Below are 21,617 nucleotides of genomic sequence, written 5' to 3'. Positions count from 1 at the left end.
AGCCAGGTTAACCTCCTGGTGCCTCTGTCAGCAAGATGTGTAACCACATACCAGGAGAAAGAGATGCCAGCTCTTCTGAAGATCTGCCTTGACCAGCACCTGCTCTGCCACACCCTTCACCTGAGAGAGGCCCTGTGTGGGACAGCCTTTGCTGCCCAGGAGCAGCTTGGGGTCAGGAAGAACCAGTACATCTTGCAATGAAGGGAACCTGAGCTAAGCTCTGGACCAGTCTCTCCTGGACACAAAGATATTTGAAATATGGATCAAGAACAAAGCTCCCTGTTAATAACAGTTTGTTTTGAGAGGTGAAAAATGTGCAATACTGGGTTCACAAGCTGAATTCCAAAAGGCTTGGCCATTTTCCCTTCAGCTTCCCAAATTTATTGAAGTGTGAGAGCTTGGCTGTCTTTATAGTGTTCGTGTGACGGGCACACCACTCAGTCATGGAGACTCACATCCCCCACCACTGCTGTGTCCAAGGGGAGAGTCAACACTTGGATTAGCACCTACTGACCATGTTCAACATCCACTTATGCATCCACAGGACAGCTAATTCCTGTAGAGCCCTCACTTACCCACATCATTTTATTTTGCTGCACTGGAGGCTTCTTTCCCATCTTGCTCCTTCCAAAAGCCAGTCAGCTCCATCACCAACCCTCCCAAACAGAGTGATTGATCCTACAGATACCTCTGGAATATGGATGCAGGGAAGCCACCACTCTCAGCATCTCCCAAACTCACAAAGGTCAGCAGCACAGGGGGATGCCATTCTCACCACAATTGGGGGATGTCAGGTGGTTGCCTGCTGACTGTGGATACATTCAACACCTATTCAATACATTCTCGAGCAGAGGGACCAGCTTGTGTCCCAAAGAGCTGAAGAGAAAAGCAAAGATAGAATTGTTTGGCCTCAGCAAAGCCCACATGAAGGACCACTGCTACCCACACACATCTTTGGCCCCTACACCCTTCTCCTGCTCTAGTCACTAGAGAATACTTCTTCCCTTCCCTTTTATCAGTCAGGCTCGCAGATTGAATGTTATCAATTGACAGCTTTAAAGCTAAGGAATTGTATAAATTAAATACAGTCTGCAGCAAATATACTGAGGAGCTAGAATTTATATACACACTAGATATGGGAGCTCTTAGTTATTACCCACTTAAGGCTATGGCACTGATGAATGGTAGGGCCACCCCATCCCTGAAGGCACTTTTCATTACCCACAGTATAGGAATATTGAGAGAGTGTGTGTGTATGTATCCAGCATGACTGCTCATTTCCATAGTTCTCCATCAGGTTTGCATTCAGTTTATAAAATAAAAAATTACTCCAGGGACACATTTCACTCATTCCAGAACCCTTTCTCTCTCCCCCAGCCCATATCACAGCTGCCTGTCTCCTCCTCCCAGCCTTGATACTGTAACAATGCCTTTAAATCTGATGGTGCTTATTAAATGAAACAACTTAATTACTATCAATATATAATGTTCTGTACTTCAGCCTCAACTAAGATGTCTGATCCCATTCTGCTCCTGACCTTTAATGGCCATCAAATCAAAGTAATTTTGGTCAGTTCAGTACAGCTCTGACACATGCCCAGGTCAGGAAGATGAAGGGACACTAATCTACCATGTTACCCTGCCCATTGTTTAATACCTTTTTCAATAGAATCTAATAACTGGAGAAATGCCAGTTTTCTGTCTAGTTTGGGTTAAAACCTCTTTCGTTGAACATAAATAATTATGGAACATTCTGAATAGCCCAGGGTTTACATAATTGGTGCCTCTTAGACAGAGCAATATACTTGCCTTTGAAGTTTGCAAGGAGAGGAATTTAGGAATTCAAATCAGCGGCAGCGCTCCTGAGTGCGCTCCACTCTCCATCTTGGAGGGGCCAGAGCCAAAGCAGGCTTAATTAAGGGAAGTGAAAACCACTTTCGATTCACCAAGGTAACACAACAAGTGCATTGCTTCCTCTGAATTGAGGGGAAAATAGCAGGAATGCTTCCACTCAACGGCAGCTATTCTGCAGGCTGGGACTCGAATCCTTCGGGGGGAGAAAAAAAAAATCTATCATAAAATAACCAATAACACAGCACTCTGTGCATAAAGACAACGGGAGTGTTTAGGTTCAAGCATTACTATTTATACATATTGTTTCCCTAGTGCTAAACAAAACAGGTTTTCCCATGCCAAAGCGAGGGACGCTGCCAGGAGAACTAGACACCCTGTCTGGATCGGACAAATAGCTTGACCTATTGACGGGACAGCTGGATGCAGCAATATTTTACAGCAGGCTCACTTTGCTAATGCACTTGCACCAGGCCACTCTCAAAAGCAACCCACGCTCCAGAAAAAAAAAACTTAACTGTAGCGTGAAAACGTCACGTCAAGGCGGATACCGGCGACTCTGGAAAACCAGCCCTGGCTGCATCAAATGAAAGGGCAGGAAAGTGGGCAAGTGTTCAGGGATTGCCAGGTTTCAAACCAGCCCTGCCTCTGCGTTGGTGAAAGAGGGAGGCTACAAATCACATGTGCCCAGCTTTTGAAAACGCCAGTCACGGAAGCTGAGCAGAAAACACAGAAGGATGTTTTTGTTAATTACCCGTTTCTCCAGTGCCCATTCTTTACCTGAAGTCATTACTCATGTAACAGAGCAGGCAGGTAACAAAACCCAGAGACCGAGATTTATAGGGCATCTCTCAACCCCAGGGTCCCACAGCGGCTTACAGGGTTGGGATTACATCATTCCAGAGCTCTTCAAAGGCTGAAGGGCCAAAAGCACCCTTGGTGCAGCCTCCATCACACCACAGGTGCTGCTCCAGGTCACAAGGAGCTTTGCAGATCCGCAGGGACAGGCTCCATCCCTCCCAGCTCCCATCCAAGCAGAGTAGAAGCACGATGTGGCAGGCTCCCTACGGCTCAGCCTCCCTGCACTGTCCATGCAAGGGAAGCAGGGAGGAATGCCATCAGCTCTGGGGGAGTTATACGGGTGTAACTTAGAGCAGGGTTTGTAATCAATCCTCACCCAGACACTTACTTGAGAAGGAATTCAGGGTTTGGCTGTACACGCACCAGAATCACTTCACAACCACTGAATATATTTATGGTGTAATTGAATCCTTTAGTAATTTTTCTTAAAGACAAACCATACCCATTTAGGGTTGATTCTGCATCATTAAAGTTAATGGGAGTTTTGTCACTTACTCAGTGACAGTGGGGCTGAGGAGGGATTCAGACAGGGCAGATCATTCCAAGCAGTGCATCAGCAGCATCTCTGGCTCTCAAGTCCTCCAAGAGCCAGGAAAGAAGTATTTTTCTGTTATTTTGGAGAAAAGTTTACTCTTAAAGGGAACAAATGCTGAGCCTTGATCAGAGGTCTGTGCCCATGCTTTGCTCTCATCTAGGCTGAAATGAATCCAGAGGGAAGCTGGCAAAATCAACAGAGAACCAACCTCAGCCTGGGCAGGGGTCAGCCGGACACAGAGAGGTTTTAGCACTGCCATTACGTGCCCCTCCACACTGGCTTTGCAAGAAAGGAGTATCAGCTCTCCAGACACACAAAGCTGAAGTGCAAAATATTCTTTTGATTTGAAAGTAGGCACACAAAAGCATTTTTGCTCATAAACTGCCATGAAAACCTTTTCCCTTTTCCCTGCCAACCTTTCTCTGCATCTGATTCCACATCTGTTTGCCCTGAGTGGAAAACACTGGTGAATTAAATGGCATGAGTCAACTCCCATAACCAAGAAGGGCACAGCCTAGACCACCAAATCACAGCTTATGAGTCTTGCCTAGCAGATTCTGAGATAAAAGATCTCTGTTTTATTCAAACAGAGCCAAACCCTGCTGATACCTAATTTTGCTTCTATTACCTCATTAATAACCTACAGACGTTTGCAGCTTACACCTCTTTATGTCTGCATTGTGGTTGTCATACTCAGGCACGAGGGCTATTTCTTGTTGTATTTGTTTTGGGTTTAATTCCCAATTCTAGTCTATGCCTCTGCCACCTTCACAGGACTGGGCTCAATTAACCCTTTTGTGTTCTCTTTGCAATGAGCTGCAGCAGCCGACAAGCAATTCACAATCTTTTAACCGGTATTAATGTATTCATGTGAAAATATTCATTGACAGCTTTATGTAGCGTGGCAATCACTAAACATGGGATTTAAAGTACAAAAGTGGCATTTGTTAGTTGAATGTAAAGGCATGTTCACGTGTCAGTTAATTGCAAACACGTTTAACGTGTGTATTTGCAGCTAAAAACAAACCTGTATCTTCAACAAATACTTTTCATATTGGTCAGACTGGCAAAACCAAAACCAAGCTAAAGTAATTTGACCATGTCAGGTAAACTCGTTAAAAAAAAAAAAAAAAAAAAAAAAAGGTTTTAAGTGAGGGATAAAACTGTTTACAAGTTTTTACCTGTTAAATATTTCTTTTCTTCTTGCATCTTGCCAATATCAATAAAGAAACAACATGTATAAATATATATAAACAGACACTTGGCATAAGAACACATTTCATGAAATATGAGTAATAGAGCAGGAAAATTCAAAGTATATTTCTTTTTTTACTGTACTGAATGGACAGGTTACTGTACAGAACACATTATGTGCAGATGGATGAAAACACAAAGTCCATGCAGGATATGTAGGATGTGAACAGGGTGTTCATTTCCAGGTAGAAATGCAAACATTTTGGTTCATTTCAGATCTCACTTACACTGCACTAGTTGGTGTCATTTCATTGACTCCCATGTATTTGGACTTCAGTCCAGCAAAGCACTTAAACACATGCTTAGCTTTAAGCGCACAATAGTCCCCTTGAAGTCAAATTAGGCACATATTTACGTGCTTTGCTGGATCAGGGCCATACTACAGATTTACACAGATGTAAGTGAGCTCAGATGAGCTCAAGCCACAATGTTTGTGTCCAGATTCAAATCCAATTGGCAAATGCTTTCAAAAGCCAGAGGTATTTGGATTAGGGGTTTTGGTCCAAGCCAATCTGTAACTTTAGTACCTGAACCCGCATTTCTTGTGCGCCCAAGACTCCCATCGGCATTAGTGGAAGCTTTGGAGGCACAAGAAGTACAAGAGCAAGACCTCTGGGACTAAAGAGCCAATTTACTTAAACCCAAATTATAACATTTTTTAACCTTTAGATTAAACCAAACTCCCACCAGAGTTCAGCCCTCGCTCCATTACATTTCTCACCCAGCATTTGGATTTTTTGTTTATCGTATTACTATTGCTTTTGGCCAGCATTCACTTTATTATATAACATTAACCTAGGAAAAACTAATGGGCACCATCAAATAGCTGTTAACATAAAGCACTTATAAACAAGTGCCATTAGCGAACCAGCAGACAGCACAGGAACTCATTTATGTTACATCTGTTAATGTTGGATAAACACAGATTTACAGTTTTACATGGCAAATGATGCCTCAGTCTGGTCAGAAATATATTTCCAGGTTTTTCACAGACCTCACAGATCCAGAAAATGGGCACCACTTACTGAACCCCGAGCTACGGATAAGCCATCTAAGAGGTGCTAGAGCCCACAGTGACACACACGTGCAGGAACCATACTCTAACAACGCCAGCTTGCTCACCTGGGGCATCAGAGGTGAAAATCCCCTTCCACAAGTCAAAGAAAAAAATCTTCAAAGCCTCAGGAACAAAAGTTATCACCTACCACTCTGTGGCTCTAGTGTGCTCTGCACGGATCAACAGGTTCCTGCTTCTGGCATTGCTCAGACCAGAGGTGGCTGCTGGCTCTGGGAAGCCTGTGGTTCCCATAAATGTGGGAAACTCCACCACCGACATGGGAAATCCCACTGGCCCAGTGCTAAGGGCAGCACAAGAAGCTGGAGAGCCTTTCAGCAATTCCTGTCCTCTCCAGAGGATGCTCCTCAACACCAACAGCCTCCAACACACACCTTGCCCTTGCTGTGGTCAGCAAAGCCTCCATGGGACATCACAGCCTGTCTGCTGGTTTTATCAGACACTCTGAGAGGATTAGCACATTTTTTCTTGCTTATTAACCAAAACCAGAGTGAGATGGTGCTATTCCATCACCTCCACCACTGCAAACAAAACAGGCAAAGCTCTCCCCACACGCAGCACATTGTGAGCTTTCAAGAGACCAGCATTCTCTGAGCACCCTCAAAACCATCTCCCACCTCCCTTCCCACACAGTGCTGACCAGGGCAGCAGGAAACTGAAGAAACACACTGACTTCTGCTGCTGAATGATGGTCATCTGAACCTGCAGCCAGGAGTTATGTTTTCTGGTTTTTATATGTATTTCTCCACATCAAGGAAAGTACAAAGAATATGGCAGAATCATAGGGCTGGAAGAAGAAACAACGGAAGTGCTGGCACTCAAGGTTGTAATAGGAAATAAAACCAGACATGGTATCCAACACCTACTCCCATAACATTTTAGCTGTGGATTGGGAAACTGCTGGGAACAGAGTGGTTTGTCGTTCCCCCGAGCTAATCTCCAATATGATCTAAAAAGCACACAGGGGAGGAAAAAAACCTCTTCCTCCTATTGCTTTGGGACTTTGTAACCAACACTGAAAAAAAGCAGTGCCAGTAGACACAATACTAAATAAGTGAAAACTTCACTGAAAAAAAAAAAGAGAAGAAGAAAATTAGGTATTTCTCAAGGAAACATCAGACCATTTCTTGTATCCTCTGCCCAAGTTCCAGGAGGAATAGCATTTTGCTGATAGCAATTCTAGGATGGCACCTTGAGACTATTGTTAATGCATGCTTTTACACCCAGGAGATGGAAACAGCCCCAGCTTCAGCTGCAGGCAGTGCTGGAGGAAACTTAGGCAGCAAAGAAGCATCAGGACAGTTTGGCAAAGCCCAAAAGTCCCCAGCCCAAAACTATCACTAACTGAGCAGTACCTGAGATGGTGACTCCACAAACACACAGCCTTACCTGGAGCACGGTGTAAAACACTTCCCATGAGGTCCTACAGGATGAACAGCAGCATACTCAGCAGCGAGAAACTTTTCTTCTGTCTAACACAAAACCAACATCCCAACTCACCAGCCACCTACCTTGCAAACAAGTCTAAAACAGAGGGCCCAATTTCCCCGTGATGTGGCACAGCTGAGCAGGTCCCCGCACAGCTGTGTGGAGGTAAAGATCAGGAGAGGCAGGACACACCCTCAAAATCTTTCTTTTCTCTTTGTACAGAGTGATCTTCACCCCTGTGTCTCCCACCACCCCTATGTCCCATCACATCTCAGGCCATCTGACATGTCAGGTGCACGAACATACTGTGTGAGCCTCTGAAAACCTGAGAAATCCTGATGCAATCATGGAAAGAAATCAGCTGGACAGCCTTGAAAGGCTGCAGAGGACAACATTAGGTGGGGCACAGTCACAGCTTGTTAGTGCATAATTATAAAAGCAGATGTCCTTCTCTTCCACACTGCTTTTTTTTTTTTTTTTTTTAAAAAGTAACTTGGTCAACTGTCTTTCCTCACTCGAACACTCAGGAAGCCAGTAATTATATAATTCAAATCTAATTTTTGCTTCTTTTCAGCTGGTGTTGCACATCTCAGCAGAGTTTTTTAAAGATATTATATAATTTTTGTAATAGTCACCAAGATCAGCATAGCTGTAGTACTGGAAAAATATCCTAAAAACTGATACTGGCACCGAGGGCTAGAAAACACAAGAGTGACTGATGGGTAGTCCTGATAATTCAGTATATCAGGAAGTGGAATGAGAGATGGATAGATAAAATAATGTTGTTATATAGCCATGAAAACAAGCCTATAAAGATATTCCCAGAAATTAAAGCCCAGGCTGTCTCACCGTGACTCTTTGCTGTGAAACATATGATGCTCTTGGAAGAACGCAAATCCCAGGGACATCCAGAAATCCAAGAGGGAGAGAAAAACCATTATTTTAAAGAACCAAAAATATTTCCCACTTCTAAGTGTTAGAGACAAGAGAAAAACCTTGACAAGTGAAGATTGCCCTGTATCTGCTTTCTCCCCATCCTGGACGCATCCCAGGAGGAACAGCCAGAGGAGCTGCACTGGGGCCAAAGCAGATTCTGCTCTCACACCAGTTTGACACCAGTTTAACTCCTGTGCTTTGGGACTGTTCCTTATCATGCTAAGAGAAAAAAAACCCTCAAGCCAGTGCTGTCTGTGTGGCTCCTGCAGCTGACAGGAGGTATGGCTGAGCAGGCTGGGGAAAGGTCTGTCTGCTCCTGCTCCTCTGATGGTTGGGGGAAAGATATCTTGGAGAAGAAAGGGATAAGAAGCTCCAAGAGCGAAAGAGTTTGGCTGAAAAGCCCACCAGTAAAACACATATTCTCTTGCTAACCTCCTGCAGAATATGTCTTCAAGCTATTGGCAGATTTGAACATACATAAAATATATTGTGCTAATATATTTTCTGTATCAAGATGATCCAGATAATTTCTGAAATTAAGTAGCTTCTTCCAACGAAACATGTATTCACCGTCTACCCCCATTAACTCAGTCCAGTGTCCAAATACAGCAGCAGAGGTTAATATTTGGACATAGCTGTTTTTCTAGCCATTCATATCACTTTTATTTCCTTTCCTTTTTGTTCTTTCCTTAACCTCTTTTTTACTGCTGTTAAATTCCTTGCTTTCATTTTTGCAGAAGTTCAGCCTTCCAGCCCGCTCTCCGATGCTGTTAGACATCAGCTCAGGCTCAGACTTATTGCTTCTGATATGTCACTCCACAGGCAGGGAGCCTAAAGCAACACTGCTCCCTCCAGCCCTCGCAGGCTTCAGCTGGATCCTCACCGACCCGCAGAGCTGTTTCTGCAGAGCACGAACACAGAGCAAATATGTGGACCTGAAGAGTAAGCCCAGCACCCAAATTCACACTGAGTCTCTGAAACGAGAGACTAAGCAGGAGGTCAGGATGCACAGAGGTGATTTAGCCATGTTAGCTTGCCAAGATCATGCACATATATATATATATATATATATAGAGAGAGAGAGAGAGAGAGAGAGAGATGTATATTCCTGAATTATTTCTACCCAGAAAAGAGATGATTTTGTTTGCAACCTTCTGCTCAGGGGTCTGACAGCAATCCATCAGGCACGTCCCATCTCCCAGTATTCTTTCTCCAACATCCCTGCTCCACTGTCCGGTCACTTCCACCTTAATTCCAGTGCTACCTTTGCTGCTGACAGTGAGAGACAGCCCTTCCTTCCAGAGAATATAGGAGGTTGAGTTTGATGGTTACTGGCTGTTGTATGCACCAGGTGCATAAACAAAGTGGGTAAAAAGACATGAAATATTTTCTAATTCTCTCTGCTCTGTGTCACCAGGACGGGCAACCTTTTGAAAAGGAAATACAGCCATTGGAATGAGCATTTCGGGGGTTTTTTCTCTAGTTTCTTCACCTTTTTTTTTCCTTTCCCACAGTGGTCTCTGCATTCCCTTTTCTCATTCAAGCTGCATAAATCCTGAGCGCTGATGAGATCTAAATTCTGTTTAAAACCCCAGAAAGGGCTTTTAAGGTTATTATCTGCGTCCTCAGACCAGTTATAACTGGAAGAAGAAATGTCTGTGATTTAGTGTCTAATAAACAAACCGCCAAGGTCAAGATGGCATCTTCTCCCATATCCATAACCACTTCCCTCAACATTTTGAGCTGTTGCACGTATCAGCAGTACTCCCTTTAATGCCCAGCCACGTTTAACTTCCCATTTATAAATGACTTCCCAGACTTCCCAAAGAGAAGTGGGTGTGAATTATTACATTGTAAAATAGATCTTTAAAAGATGAGCCATGCCAAGTGTAAAATAGTTATTTGTGTGAGGAGTAAACATAATGGAGGTTTATCTTATAAATTCCATCGGAGGAATTCTGGACCTAGACTTACACACATATATTTTGGCCAAAAGGCTGAGGGACAAGGGATTTTAATAGCCTGCTTTAGAAGATGAGCCTTGAGATTGTGACGATCAGCTCACCTGTAAAAATCAAGGCTCTTCAATGTATTTCAAATTAGAAATGCTTCACACTCCAAAATTAAGTGTATGTTTCTCATTCCTGAACCCGGGTCAAGCTATTCCTTTCTCTTTAAAGGATTATTCCTTCCAAGGGCTACCCAGCCATGCCGAGCTCAATGTTCAGCTTTCCACAGCAGAGCTGATTGCTGCTGCCATGTCCTGATCAGGGGTCTGATCCAAAAGTCAAACATTTTGGGAACCAGGAGTGTGTGGCACTGCTTCCCACAGCAGGTCCAAACGCTGTGCACAAAGCTGTGGCACCTTGGCTTCTAACATTTCTCCCTATTTACAAAACGTTATATGTAAAACCCTTACCCTGGTAACAGAATTGCAATCAGAAGTTAGGAAGTTGCTAAATAAAGCCCATTTTACTGCTTAACTTTGAGGAAAACCATAAAATTATCAGTCCTCTCTTTCCTCAATATATTTCCTTCGCAGTTTGCGATGCTCCGTGGGGTATTTCGCTATGTGAACTCCGTGACGGTTTGGCTCCAAATTATCCGAACATAAAACTGAGCTTATGAAGCCTCGCTCGGAGCTTGTGTGGACCCTTTTTGTTGGCACAGACTTAAAAAGAACCTTAATAAACCTTATAGGCTTGAGGGACTTTCTGGTTGCTGGCACTTGCCAGCCACACTGCTCAGGTCCCTCTCGCAGCGCCCGCGTGGAAAGCGGGCTGGAACCACAACCCGGGGATTTTATAGGGCTGGATTACCTGCCCGTGTTGCCTTCTTCCTTCCCTGGGAATCTCAGAGCTATTTTCTTTGAAAGCAAGCAGGTGATGCTGCAAGGACACTCACAGCTTAATGCAGCTTGATCACCCAAGATTAATGGACATGGCCAAAAATAATAGGGTCGGCTAAGAGGGAGCCAGGAGGGCCATTTCCTTGCAGGGGGAAAGGTCTGATGGGATTAAAGCTGAAGCACGTCCACCCATGTGCAAGTGGAAAGCCTAGCACTCCGCAGTCCTGACTTCATGGATTTTCCTTAAAGCATCCATTTCTCCTTGGGATTTTATTACTGCCTCCAATGATGCTGTAATTGCTCATGTAGGGCAGCAGGCCCGAGGTTTAATCTGCATTTCTCAAGGCCTAAGCTCTGTGCGGGCTGCCCGTGTTTGCACAGAGCTCGGCACAACAGGCATCCAGTCCTGGCTGCGTTCTGTGATCGCTGTTTTAATTCAAGTCATAATAAATAATAATGTCAGAATGAAAATAAATCTCCCATGTTTGGTCCGTGGCTGATCCTTCAGCTTGGTGCGTGGTGAAGGCCCCAGCTGGGAAGTTTTGCTGCATCCCATCCTGGGTCTGACTCTGTACCACCCCTTCTGGCTCAGTTTCAGTTCAGTTTTCACTCAGGGCATTGGGTCAGTACAGATCATTTCACCTTTCCTTTCATTCTGAGCCTGGTCACTGATATGAAAGATACTGCACAGGTTTATTCCCTCAAACCTCTCTGATCCGCATCGTCTGGAGTGACCTAGTGTATCATTTCTTCATTTCTTAGTTACCTTGGCTTTATCAGGAAGCCTAGACTCCTGGACAGTAATTATTCAGTCAGAGCATAACTGCTTAATAGCCCTTACACAGCCAGCCAGTGACTACTGAAACATTGCTTACCATACAAACTGAAAGAATCAGGACAAATATCTCATACTGTTTATCTTTTACAATTAACAAGTTTTCATTATGGCTGTAAATTATCATTATCATGACACAGTAACAACAAACCAGCAAAAGTATAGAGCCATGTTGTTAACTCAGATACAGCTGACATCCCTTTGCTTTTCCACGTTATGTATTCTTAGACCACTGCTCCATGCCAGTCCCTGCAGCCAAAAATACATCAAGAGCCTAAAAAAAGTAAAATAGAAACATCACTTCAAAATTATTTCAAACAACATATTTCCTTTTCTTCCTTTATAGAGAGCCACAAAGAGAATGGGAAAGATTAAAACTCACCAAAAGCATTGCTTAATTCCTCACCAAGGTGCAAGTAAATAAAATCTGACACAGTAAGTTCAAATCACAAAGAGTTTTCAAGAAGGGAAGGTTAATCATTTCTGTCAAACGTTGGAAATGTTAAATGGTTTTTAAATCAAAAATATGGGCACCACCAGTGACTCGAGCTGTGCTTTAGACATGTTTGGGGTGATTTTTTTCCAGCGGTCAGTGCTTGTCCCTCTCATACCTTCTGTTTGTTTGAGATGAAATCAGGAGGTAATAAATGCAGCACTTACTAGAGGCACCAGGTATTTCAGCAGCAAAGCTATTTGTTCAGAAGGTACAAACTCAGGCTATTTGGAGAACCACAGACTTTGGGATGTGGAGCCCTGCAGCGCAAGCCAGGGGTGCTGGACCCCCTCCTGCATCCCCCAAGTGCCCCCAGAAGTCCTCAACCCACAGGAGAGAGGGAGAGCAGGGGGAACAGGCAGGGCATGGTGGGAAACAAGTACTCAAAGTCACTGCAATCCCCCCATCAGCAGCGTTCATGTTTCATTGTAATGGCTAAAATGACTCTCAAATGAGGTCAGATTATAGGGCCAACCTAATTCCCTTACATTGATGTAAATCCAGGTATCTGTTACAGCATCGCACGTTGGGGCTCACCGCGGAGCAAAGCTGCTGATAACCCCCCAGCCCCCGAGGATGAAGAGAAGCAGATTCTTCCTGGCCAGACCCAATCCAAAGCCCGTTGAAGTCGGTACAAGCTCCTTCAGCTCCAGTGGGTTTGGGATAAGGCCCGCAGTGAGCTCTGAGCCAGCTCTGCTGCCAGAACGCAAAATCCTTTTCCATTGGCTTTGCCAGTTTGGTGTTAATACATGTGTGAAGGAGCTTGGGGCGGGGGGGAATTTTTTGAGGGTTTGCTTTTTTTTTAAACTGAGGAATGATTTCACCCTTGCCAGCGTGAGGACTTTGTGCAAAAGAACAGGAGAGGAGGCGGGAGATCTCTTCCTGAAGCCGTCAGCTCCCTGCTGCAGCATCCCAGCAGAGTGCAGATGTGTTCATTGCAGGGACCCCAAGGTCTCTAAGCCCACGTTAGTCCCTTCTCTCTGCTGCAGAAGGGTAACTCTGGAGTCATGGGTGGGCATCAGTACAGAGGCCCACTCTCCAAACCCAGCTGAAACAAGAGGAGGCTTGATAAAACATGGGATGTAGGAGGCAAAACACCTCTTAGACACAGGTGAGCCTCCCACCCCAGTATAACAGGACCTGCTGCAAGCTGGTACCATTTTTATCCCCTTTTCCCTAATAAACATGCCCTGAACTATCCTCCAGTCTTCTCTGCCATTCAGCTCTCTCCCCACTGCCAAGATTTTTGTTGCACATGTCCCATACAAGATGTTGTTGCCCCTTTGGCTTTCCAGGGGACGGGCTCTGCCTTCCTGTGGCTTTCAGAGCATGTAGCCCAGCCGGTCTTGGAATTAGACTGGAGCTTTTACAGCCTGCCACAGTATAAACAGTTTCAGTAGGGCACATGTTATACGGTAAGATCATCCGAAACCAAACATTTTCCCACTGCACACAATAAACATCCATAATAAATTGCATTATACAAAATATATTTATGGCTAATTTTTTAATTTAAACCACCTGGGAAATTTTTGTTAGACTGGTTGATATGAAGGTCTCAGTATTCTGGTAATCTAATGATATCTAATAGACAAAATAGTATGATGTTACAGCAGTCTCAAAGCTTTCATTTTCTGTATCCCTCTCAGAGATCAAACTGGCAGAACTCACATTTTTTGAAATTTTATACATAATTGGTGATGCAATTGCCAAAAATAACCTATTCATAGAAGTCTTGCTCTTCTGGTTTCTAACTTACTGTAATCACGGAACAGAGCAGTGCAGTGCTTTGCAATGGAATATGGGTTTGGGTCAGGGAGCAAGGGCTACGGTTGTGTGGCAGTTTCCATTCTGCGGATTATTTTACAGGCAATTTAAATTTAGTTTGGAGCTTAAACAGGGCTAAAATGTAGTGCACCCATTCAGACATATAAGCAATTCTTCAGAAAATGAATAAAGCTGTAACTTGGGTATATTTCTTTCCTGAACCGAAATTTTGCTCCAATATAAGATTTTCTAAACAAAAGCTATTGGTGTCAAAGGAGACAGAGTGTTTTTGTTGCATAAATTAAGCCCAGACCTGTAATCCTTCCACCGTAAAACTCACATGCTCATCACAGATCAGCCAAGATTTCCAAAAAGACTCCAGATCATCTCAGATCTTGTTGAGCCAGGCTCTCTCTAGTCAACACAAATCCCAGCTCAAACCGTGCTGCGTATCTGCAACGAGCACTGGCAGCTTGGTAGCTGCTGGACTCATTTTAAAGTGCAGCCCACAGCTTTAGGTACTTCCTTGCCTCCTGTTGTTCCTGGGACTTGGAGGCCATGTGGTACATTTCAGCCTTAACTCTGAATTTCCTTTATTCGGAGATCAAACTTTGACACTCCCTTAAGGTAGTGGGGGTCATGTCGTTGTGTATATCCTACTTTAAAAGATAATGCTTCACTGAAACAGGCCACGGTATTAAACCCTGAAATAAAATGAATTGTATTTCACTTCCCAACTCTTATTGCTGGATTAACTCACGTTTCTTTCTCTTTGTTACATATTTAGCACCAAATACAATATTCACTGCAGACTAGCTTCCCTCCTCCCACACGTATCCGTGGCTGCCCTTTCTTCCAGCAGCACTGGAGAAGGCAATGCCTCAGCATAGCCTGGAAATGCAAACAAAAGGGAGGGAACATAAAGTCAATGAATGATCAGGCAGGTTTGCTTTGCACCCTAAGCATTTTGAGTTTTTTATTTTAGATGGCAATGCAAAGAGACAGAGTCCTGGGACAACAACATCCACTCCTCCTTAGCATCTCCATGCCCTTTCCCACCTTGCCATTTATCTGCCAGCAAACACCCCCCCCCAAAAGCCCCTGCAGCAATGGGGGGCCTGGAGGTGTTTCCTGGTGCTCATTAGTCCGTATCATGATCTATACTGGTCTTGTCTGGTTCCTGCTCTGGGTGTTTAGAACTGCAGCAGAGACCAGTTGCACATGGCAGGAACCCACTGGAAACCCATCACAGAGCAGTGATCAAACCTGTGACCCCAGATCCCCTTCTTTGTATCCAAACCTCAGCACTTACACCCTATTCCTTCTTCCCGTCTTTGTTAAACCCATCATTGCCTTTGCCCTCAAACCCATGGACAGGCACTCCTGAGCCCAACACGGCTCTGAGGAAGCCTGTGATCCAGGTCAGCAGTGCTAAGGATGGAAAAGACCTTGAGCCAGACGTTGGTTCTGCGTTGTCTGAGTTGAGCCCGGGTTTTTTTAATGGCCATTTAGTTTTTAAGTGCATTCCTGTGATCCCAGCCTTGAGCTTATGTCTCCATATGAAACGGCACTGCTTTAACTAGGTGCATAGATTATAAAACCAGGAAGAAGGGTCTGGTCTGCCCTCCTGTACAACACAGGCTACAGGAATTCCCTAAATTAATTCCTGTTTGGATTAGCTCATATCTTTTTAGAAAAACAGCCAACCTTAATTAAGACAAAGGAATTCCAGTGATGCTGAAATCCACCCAGGTCTCAGTAAATTGTTTTACTGGTTAAATACCTTCACTACTTAAATTTTAAACTGTATTTCTAATCTGCATTTGTCCAGTTCTAGCTCTGCCTACTGAATAACATGACACTTGCATCTGCTAGTTTGAAAACCATGCGGGATTAAACCTCTTTCTGCTCTTCATAAGCCACTCCTTGCCTAACTAAACTGAAATGATGTAAAACTGATTGTATTAAATTACAGCAAAAGAACACCGACTTGCTCCAAAAATGACAGCAAACCTAGTTAAATTTTAAATAAACAAATATTATGAATTCTTGGTTGGAAACCTAAGTGTCTGTACAAGCCCTTCCAAAGCTAAAGTACATTTGTTTAAAGAGTGGTTTACTACAAAGCAAGGCAATTTCTGTGGACAAGGTTTCATTAGCTGAGATTTATAAAACTCCATCTGCTTCCCCACTGCCCTTTCTTCATCTACCCTGGGCTGGAGCAACCAGTAACACTTTTCTTTCATCCACCACATACCTGTCCTGGCAGAAAATTCATCCCACTTTCTCCTTCAGCAACTCAGACAGTTTTATCAGGGAGCTGTGCTCCCTGCCACAAATACCTTCTCTGTCCACACACCTCGGCTTACAAGTGAAGCCAATAAATATTTTACAATGAATACTCCCACCATGGAAGCACACAATTAGTGCATTTGGGAGGCATCCCAGGGAACAACATACCTCTGCAATATATTCATATTTATATATATACAGGCTGCTGTATCTCAGCCCTGTGTTTCCTATATGCATCCAGAACATTTCAGAGTCTGTGTGGATGTACAGATATTGGTGCCAGGACTACAAGCACCCAAGGAGCCCGTGCACATCAAGTCCATACACTGTACATACATTAATTGCAACTACAAATATCAAATGGATTTACCTGCCTTTCTTTCTGTATGTGCACACATAGATATAGGAATTATAGATATATATACACACACACATATATCTCTGTGGCATAAACAGAAAAGTATGTTATGAACACACACGTATGCCCACATATCCAGCAAGCACAGCCACATCCACACTTATGTGCACTTAAATAAGTAGGTGAATAGGTGAATATGAACACTAATAGCCATTTATGGCAACAACAATGAAAGCTGTCCCTGGAGCCCGCCTAGGGTATGGCAGCCAAAATGATTGAGTATGTACAGGGCACTGCTGCAGCAATGGCACTCACATGGGCCTCCTTTTAGAAATGATTAATATTTAACTGACTTGGTGAACCTGGCTTTGGTTTTAGTTGTGATTAGATAACAGGGTGCACAGAGCTGTCCCACTAAGGACGTGGTGGGATGTCCGAGCAGCTTCCACTCGTGCTTCCTGAGACAGAAAGTGAGAATGGGAGATATGAGACAGTAAAAAAAAACCCACCCGTGCTCAGCTCCGTTTGTGTTTGTTTGGAAAGAAAAGGGGGAAAAGCAGCCTGAGAGGCCGGTGTAATAAGATGCTGTAGCTTTCATGAAAGAGGTGAAATAATTTTAAACACAGACACACAATGAGTTTATTTATTTAGAAAGTTGTTAAATAGAGTCTGGGAATTCAAATATTCAATGTTGACATTGTACAGAGCTGGCAGGGAGCCAGCCCCGGCTCTCCAGAGGGACCCAATGGCCACGGCGCCCAGGCCCTCGCCCCTCCCAGCCCACTAACTAGGTAAAAGCCATTAGTTATACCCACAAGCAATATCTGAATCCGAGTCAAATAATGTTGCCTCAGCCAGCCAACTTCAAAGGCGTGTAAGTGTGTTTGGCTTTTTAGTGCTGGAACTGCAGCAATATGTCACACTTTTGAAAGAGTTTTGTAAACAGTTCCTTCCCCTTTGTAGAAACATTTCTTAAGTTTCTTGTACCCCATGTAAACAGCGTTAATTAACAAGGGTTACATTTTTCATTTACAAGCAGGGCTGTATTAATAACGAGCTCTCCTTTCGGACCGTCCTTTTCCTTTGTGTCCCTTCTCTGCCCAGCACCCCGGTGTGGCCGGGGAGCAGCCAGGAGGCACAGCAGAGCTCAGCCCTGGGCTCAGCTCTGCGCGGCGTCACCTACTGCAGCACAACAAAGTTGATCCCAAATTCAGCTGGCCCTGAGTAAGAGACAGTGGGAGAAAGACAGAAAGTAGGGAGAGAGGAAAGGGAAGAAAAGAAAAGAAAAGAAAGAAAAGAAAAGAAAAGAAAAGAAAAGAAAAGAAAAGAAAAGAAAAGAAAAGAAAAGAAAAGAAAAGAAAAGAAAAGAAAAGAAAAGAAAAGAAAAGAAAAGAAAAGAAAAGAAAAGAAAAGAAAAGAAAAGAAAAGAAAAGGAAAAAAAGGAGAAAGGGAAAAAGAGAAAGGAGAGAGAAAGAAAAAGGGACAGAAATGAGAGAAGTAAAGAAAGAGAGAGGAGGAGAGAAGGAAGGGCAGAAAGCGGGAGCGAAAAGCCACACGCACACTCTGTGCCCTGAAAAGGGTTAATGAAGCGCCTGGTGAAAATGTGCCCGGCATATAATGGGATTGTCTGGCCCGTCCCCGCAGCCTCCCGTGCCCGCACCCGCCGCGCAGGAGCCACCCGAGGACAGCGCCGGGGCTGCCGCCGGGCCGGGCAGTGCCGAGCCGAGCCGAGCCGAGCCAGCCCATCCGAGCCGAGCCCGGTGCCGGGGCGGTGCCGACCGGCAACAGCAGCGGCGGGGCCGGGCCGGGCTGGGCCGGGCGGGGCGGTGTGAGAAGGACCGGGGACACCGGCACCGACTCCCCCCGGCGGTCCAGGAGCCCGGAGTGGGAAGTGATGGTAAAGCGATGGCAAATAAACAGCCTCGCCGAGAGGGCCGGGAGCCGGGACACGGCAAACATCTCCCTGCTCGAAAACAAATTCCCGGACAGAGTCTTAAACAGGCAAATAAACTTGCCGGCTCTGTTTTTCAATCAAGCCTTTTAAGTACTAGACTGAGGCAAATTACAGGCGCAGGAAAACCTGCTGAAACTTAGGAAAGTGTTATTTTACTATCTCAGATGGTTAGAGGGATCTGGATCTACCTTGGCTGCACTAAATTGCCTGTAAAAAAGTGGTGATAAAGTGTAAAAGTAACAAGTGCCTCCTTATTCACGTGTGTTCCCCTAATCTGATCACCTTCTGTCTCTTTATGAGGCTACTGGGTGGCTGGGGCTACCCCTGGCCGGCTGCAGGGCTGCGGCGGCCCGTGCTGGGGCGGGGGTTATTCGGGGATACGGTTTCACCAGGAGGGCACAAACCCACCCGAGTGGAAAAGCAGCTGCCCCGAGGGCCGGGGATGCCCGCGCAGGTGCAGCGCGGCTGAGGGAGGCCGGGCCCGCACCCCCCGGGCCCGCGCCCCGCACCGCTCCCCGCACCCCGCTCCTCACCGCCTGCCTCCCGAGAGCGTGGCGGGGAGACAGACTCGACCGTGTGTTTGCCCTTATTTTTACAGCTGGCCATTTAAAAAAATCACTAGCTATTCCCCGCGTGGCTCTTTTTCTTTCTTCTGAATTATTTTTCTTTTTTACTTTTTTTTTGGGGGGGGGGAGGCAAAGCCTCAAAATTATTTTTTTAGCGATTTTACACTGAGGTCAAGAAAATGCTCTTAAGCTGTTCTCCATTAATTAGGAGGGAAAAGCTTTCCTGGGTATTGGCGACAGTCACGCAATGGGGGCAATTTTTGTTTCACGCATGAAGCAGTAAAAGTGAAATAATACAAGAAGTGCGCTCGATCCTGATCTGTACCTTTTTCCACGTAAGAGGGCGAAGGCTACAAAATATTTTCTATTCCTAACTCAGACAGAAAGAAACGAAAAGCTAAAAACTTTTCCTCTCGAACGACTAAATTACAGGGGTCGCCTCCAGCCCTCCTTCCACTTGCCATGAAACTGAGACGCTCTTCGGGGGGGAAAGAAGCAGCTTTTCGGAACACAAAAAAGAAAGAAATCCCGGCTTTTTAAATATGATTTCCTTTATGAGTCGATTGCAACCGAAGGATTACTTAATGCAACGCATCTGTCTTGGGGGGGGAAAGTGCTGCTGCTGCTGCTGCTGCGAAAGCCAAGGCGCACAAACTTTGCAGTCGATAGGATCTCGCCCGCGGAGCCGGACTCGGAGCCGGAGCAGGAGCAGCAGCAGGAGCCCTGCATCGCTGCGCAGAGAGCAAAGCAAGGGAGAGACAAGGAAACCTGACGGATTTTGTCGGGGACGTGAGCTTTTCTTTTTCCATAGTTATCTCCAAAGCAAGAATGGCAACCTAGAGATTTAACAATATATTTGTTTTCAAACCGAGGGCGCTGGATTATCCACTTTAAAATCACCCTAATCAAACGCAGGTTGCTGCAGTTGTTCAGGTTCACAGAAAAGCTGATGATGATCCAGAGACATCTTTTGCTTCCCCTTTTCCACGCTCCTCTATTTTTTTTCCCTTTCACAAATAAAGAGTAAATATGCATCTGCTTTTTACGTCACGCAACTTATGCAACATTTCATCTCACTTTTTTTTTTTCGCCTGCCCGTTTTCTTTTCACTCGAGAATGTGAGTTGCCATCGCCATGGATATCAAATGAAACTTGCCCAGATGTGTCAGAGAAAATAAAGACATCAGTTGCTTTTAAAATAGGACACGAAAGCTGGTGAAGTTTTGTTGTTGAATCCCTCTTTTTTTTAAAAAAAAAAAAAAAAAAAAAAAAAAGGAAAAAAAAAATATAGAGCCCCAACATTGCAGCAGTTAAAAGCAGAGGTCCCTATCATAAAGGAGAAACAGATGGGGTGAGCGTAAGACAAATAATTAAGTAAGTCGGGCTTTGCGTGTGGACGGCCGAGCCCTCGCCTCGCGGAACACAGACCTTCGGGCGGCCAAACTGTATAAAAAAGTGCTGGAAAAGCGCCTGAAATTACAACATTTACATCAACTTTTAGCGGGTGACTCCAGCGGGCTGGGAACCGCTCCGCGCTGCCCGGCGGCCCCGCCGTGTCCCCCCCAAAAACCGCGCGGGGCATCCCGGCCACGCGGGGCGGCTCCCGCGGCCCCGCCCGCACCGCGCTGCCCCGCACGCCCCACGCGCGGCTCCGCGGGGCGCGGGGAGTCGGATTTTGGCACAAGCCCGCGGATGAGCGGGGCGGGGGGGTCTCCGGTAGCTCCGCACCGGCTACCTGCGCCCGCGGCTCGCCAGCCTCCCCCGCGGAGCTGCCGCTGCCCCTCCGCGCACCCGCACACGCACTCACCGCCCTCCCCCCGCACGGCCCCCGGCCCTGCGACAGCCCACAGCGCCCACTATAGGGCCCGGAGCCTCTCGCACCCCCCCTTTCCCGACACCCCCCCCCTCCAGCCCCCGGCAGCAGCAGCAGCAGCAACTTCCAGCGCTCGCCACTGAACTTTTCCTCAACTCCTTCCCCACCTCCCGCCCGCAGCCCCCGGCCCGGCTCCGGCCGCCGCACCCCCCGCCCCGGTCCCGCCGCCGCCCGCCGGGCCGGGCCGGGCCGGGCCGAGCCGGGCCGGGCGGCGCGGAGGGGATGCTGCAGGTTGCCGGCGAGCTCCGCGGCGCACCAGACATATCTATGCAACATGGCAGAGAGGGGAGGGTGAAAAGCCAAGAGAAAGGGGTATTGCACCTACTTGCGGCCAGCTTCCTCGCCCTGCCCTTGGATCGCATGCTGCCAGTCCCGCGGCCGATGCTGGCGTGGGGTTGGGGGGGGGGCTCTTTTTTTTTTTTTCCTCCCGGGGCTTTTCCTCCTTTTTCGCTCCCCCTCTCCCTCTCTCCTCTCCCTCTCCCGCACACACACTCTCCCTTTCTCTCAATCCCGGCTCGCTATCTCTCCAGCATTGTCAGTTTGGACACCTTCGCACATGCGCACGGGCGGCTCCCCCCCGCTCTTCAACATTTCAGCGCCGCCAAAAAAAAGTTTGCAGCGATCCATCACCGCCGGTGGGGACCCTGACAGCCGGCACCGGGGCCGGGACGGGCCGGGACGAGGCGGGCAG

The 21,617-nt window shown here is 46.1% G+C and overlaps 1 protein-coding gene across 1 annotated transcript in view; it reads right to left on the bottom strand.

The window, feature by feature from the left end:
- The window catches only part of MECOM (MDS1 and EVI1 complex locus), a 333,598-nt gene extending 312,185 nt beyond the window's left edge, over positions 1 to 21,413 (bottom strand). Inside the window, exon 1 of the mRNA XM_027733289.2 lies at positions 21,252 to 21,413. Coding sequence (XP_027589090.1) covers positions 21,252 to 21,288 — 37 coding nt within the window. The 5' untranslated portion in view covers positions 21,289 to 21,413. The remainder of the gene's footprint in view (positions 1 to 21,251) is intronic.
- Positions 21,414 to 21,617: the final 204 nt, after the last annotated feature.

The sequence above is a fragment of the Pipra filicauda genome, unplaced genomic scaffold (genome assembly GCF_003945595.2).
Source record: "Pipra filicauda isolate LSUMZ 115617 unplaced genomic scaffold, ASM394559v2 scaffold244_size1468961_pilon, whole genome shotgun sequence".
In the NCBI taxonomy this organism is placed as follows: Eukaryota; Metazoa; Chordata; class Aves; order Passeriformes; family Pipridae; genus Pipra; species Pipra filicauda.
This window is presented reverse-complemented; position numbering and strand designations above follow the sequence as displayed.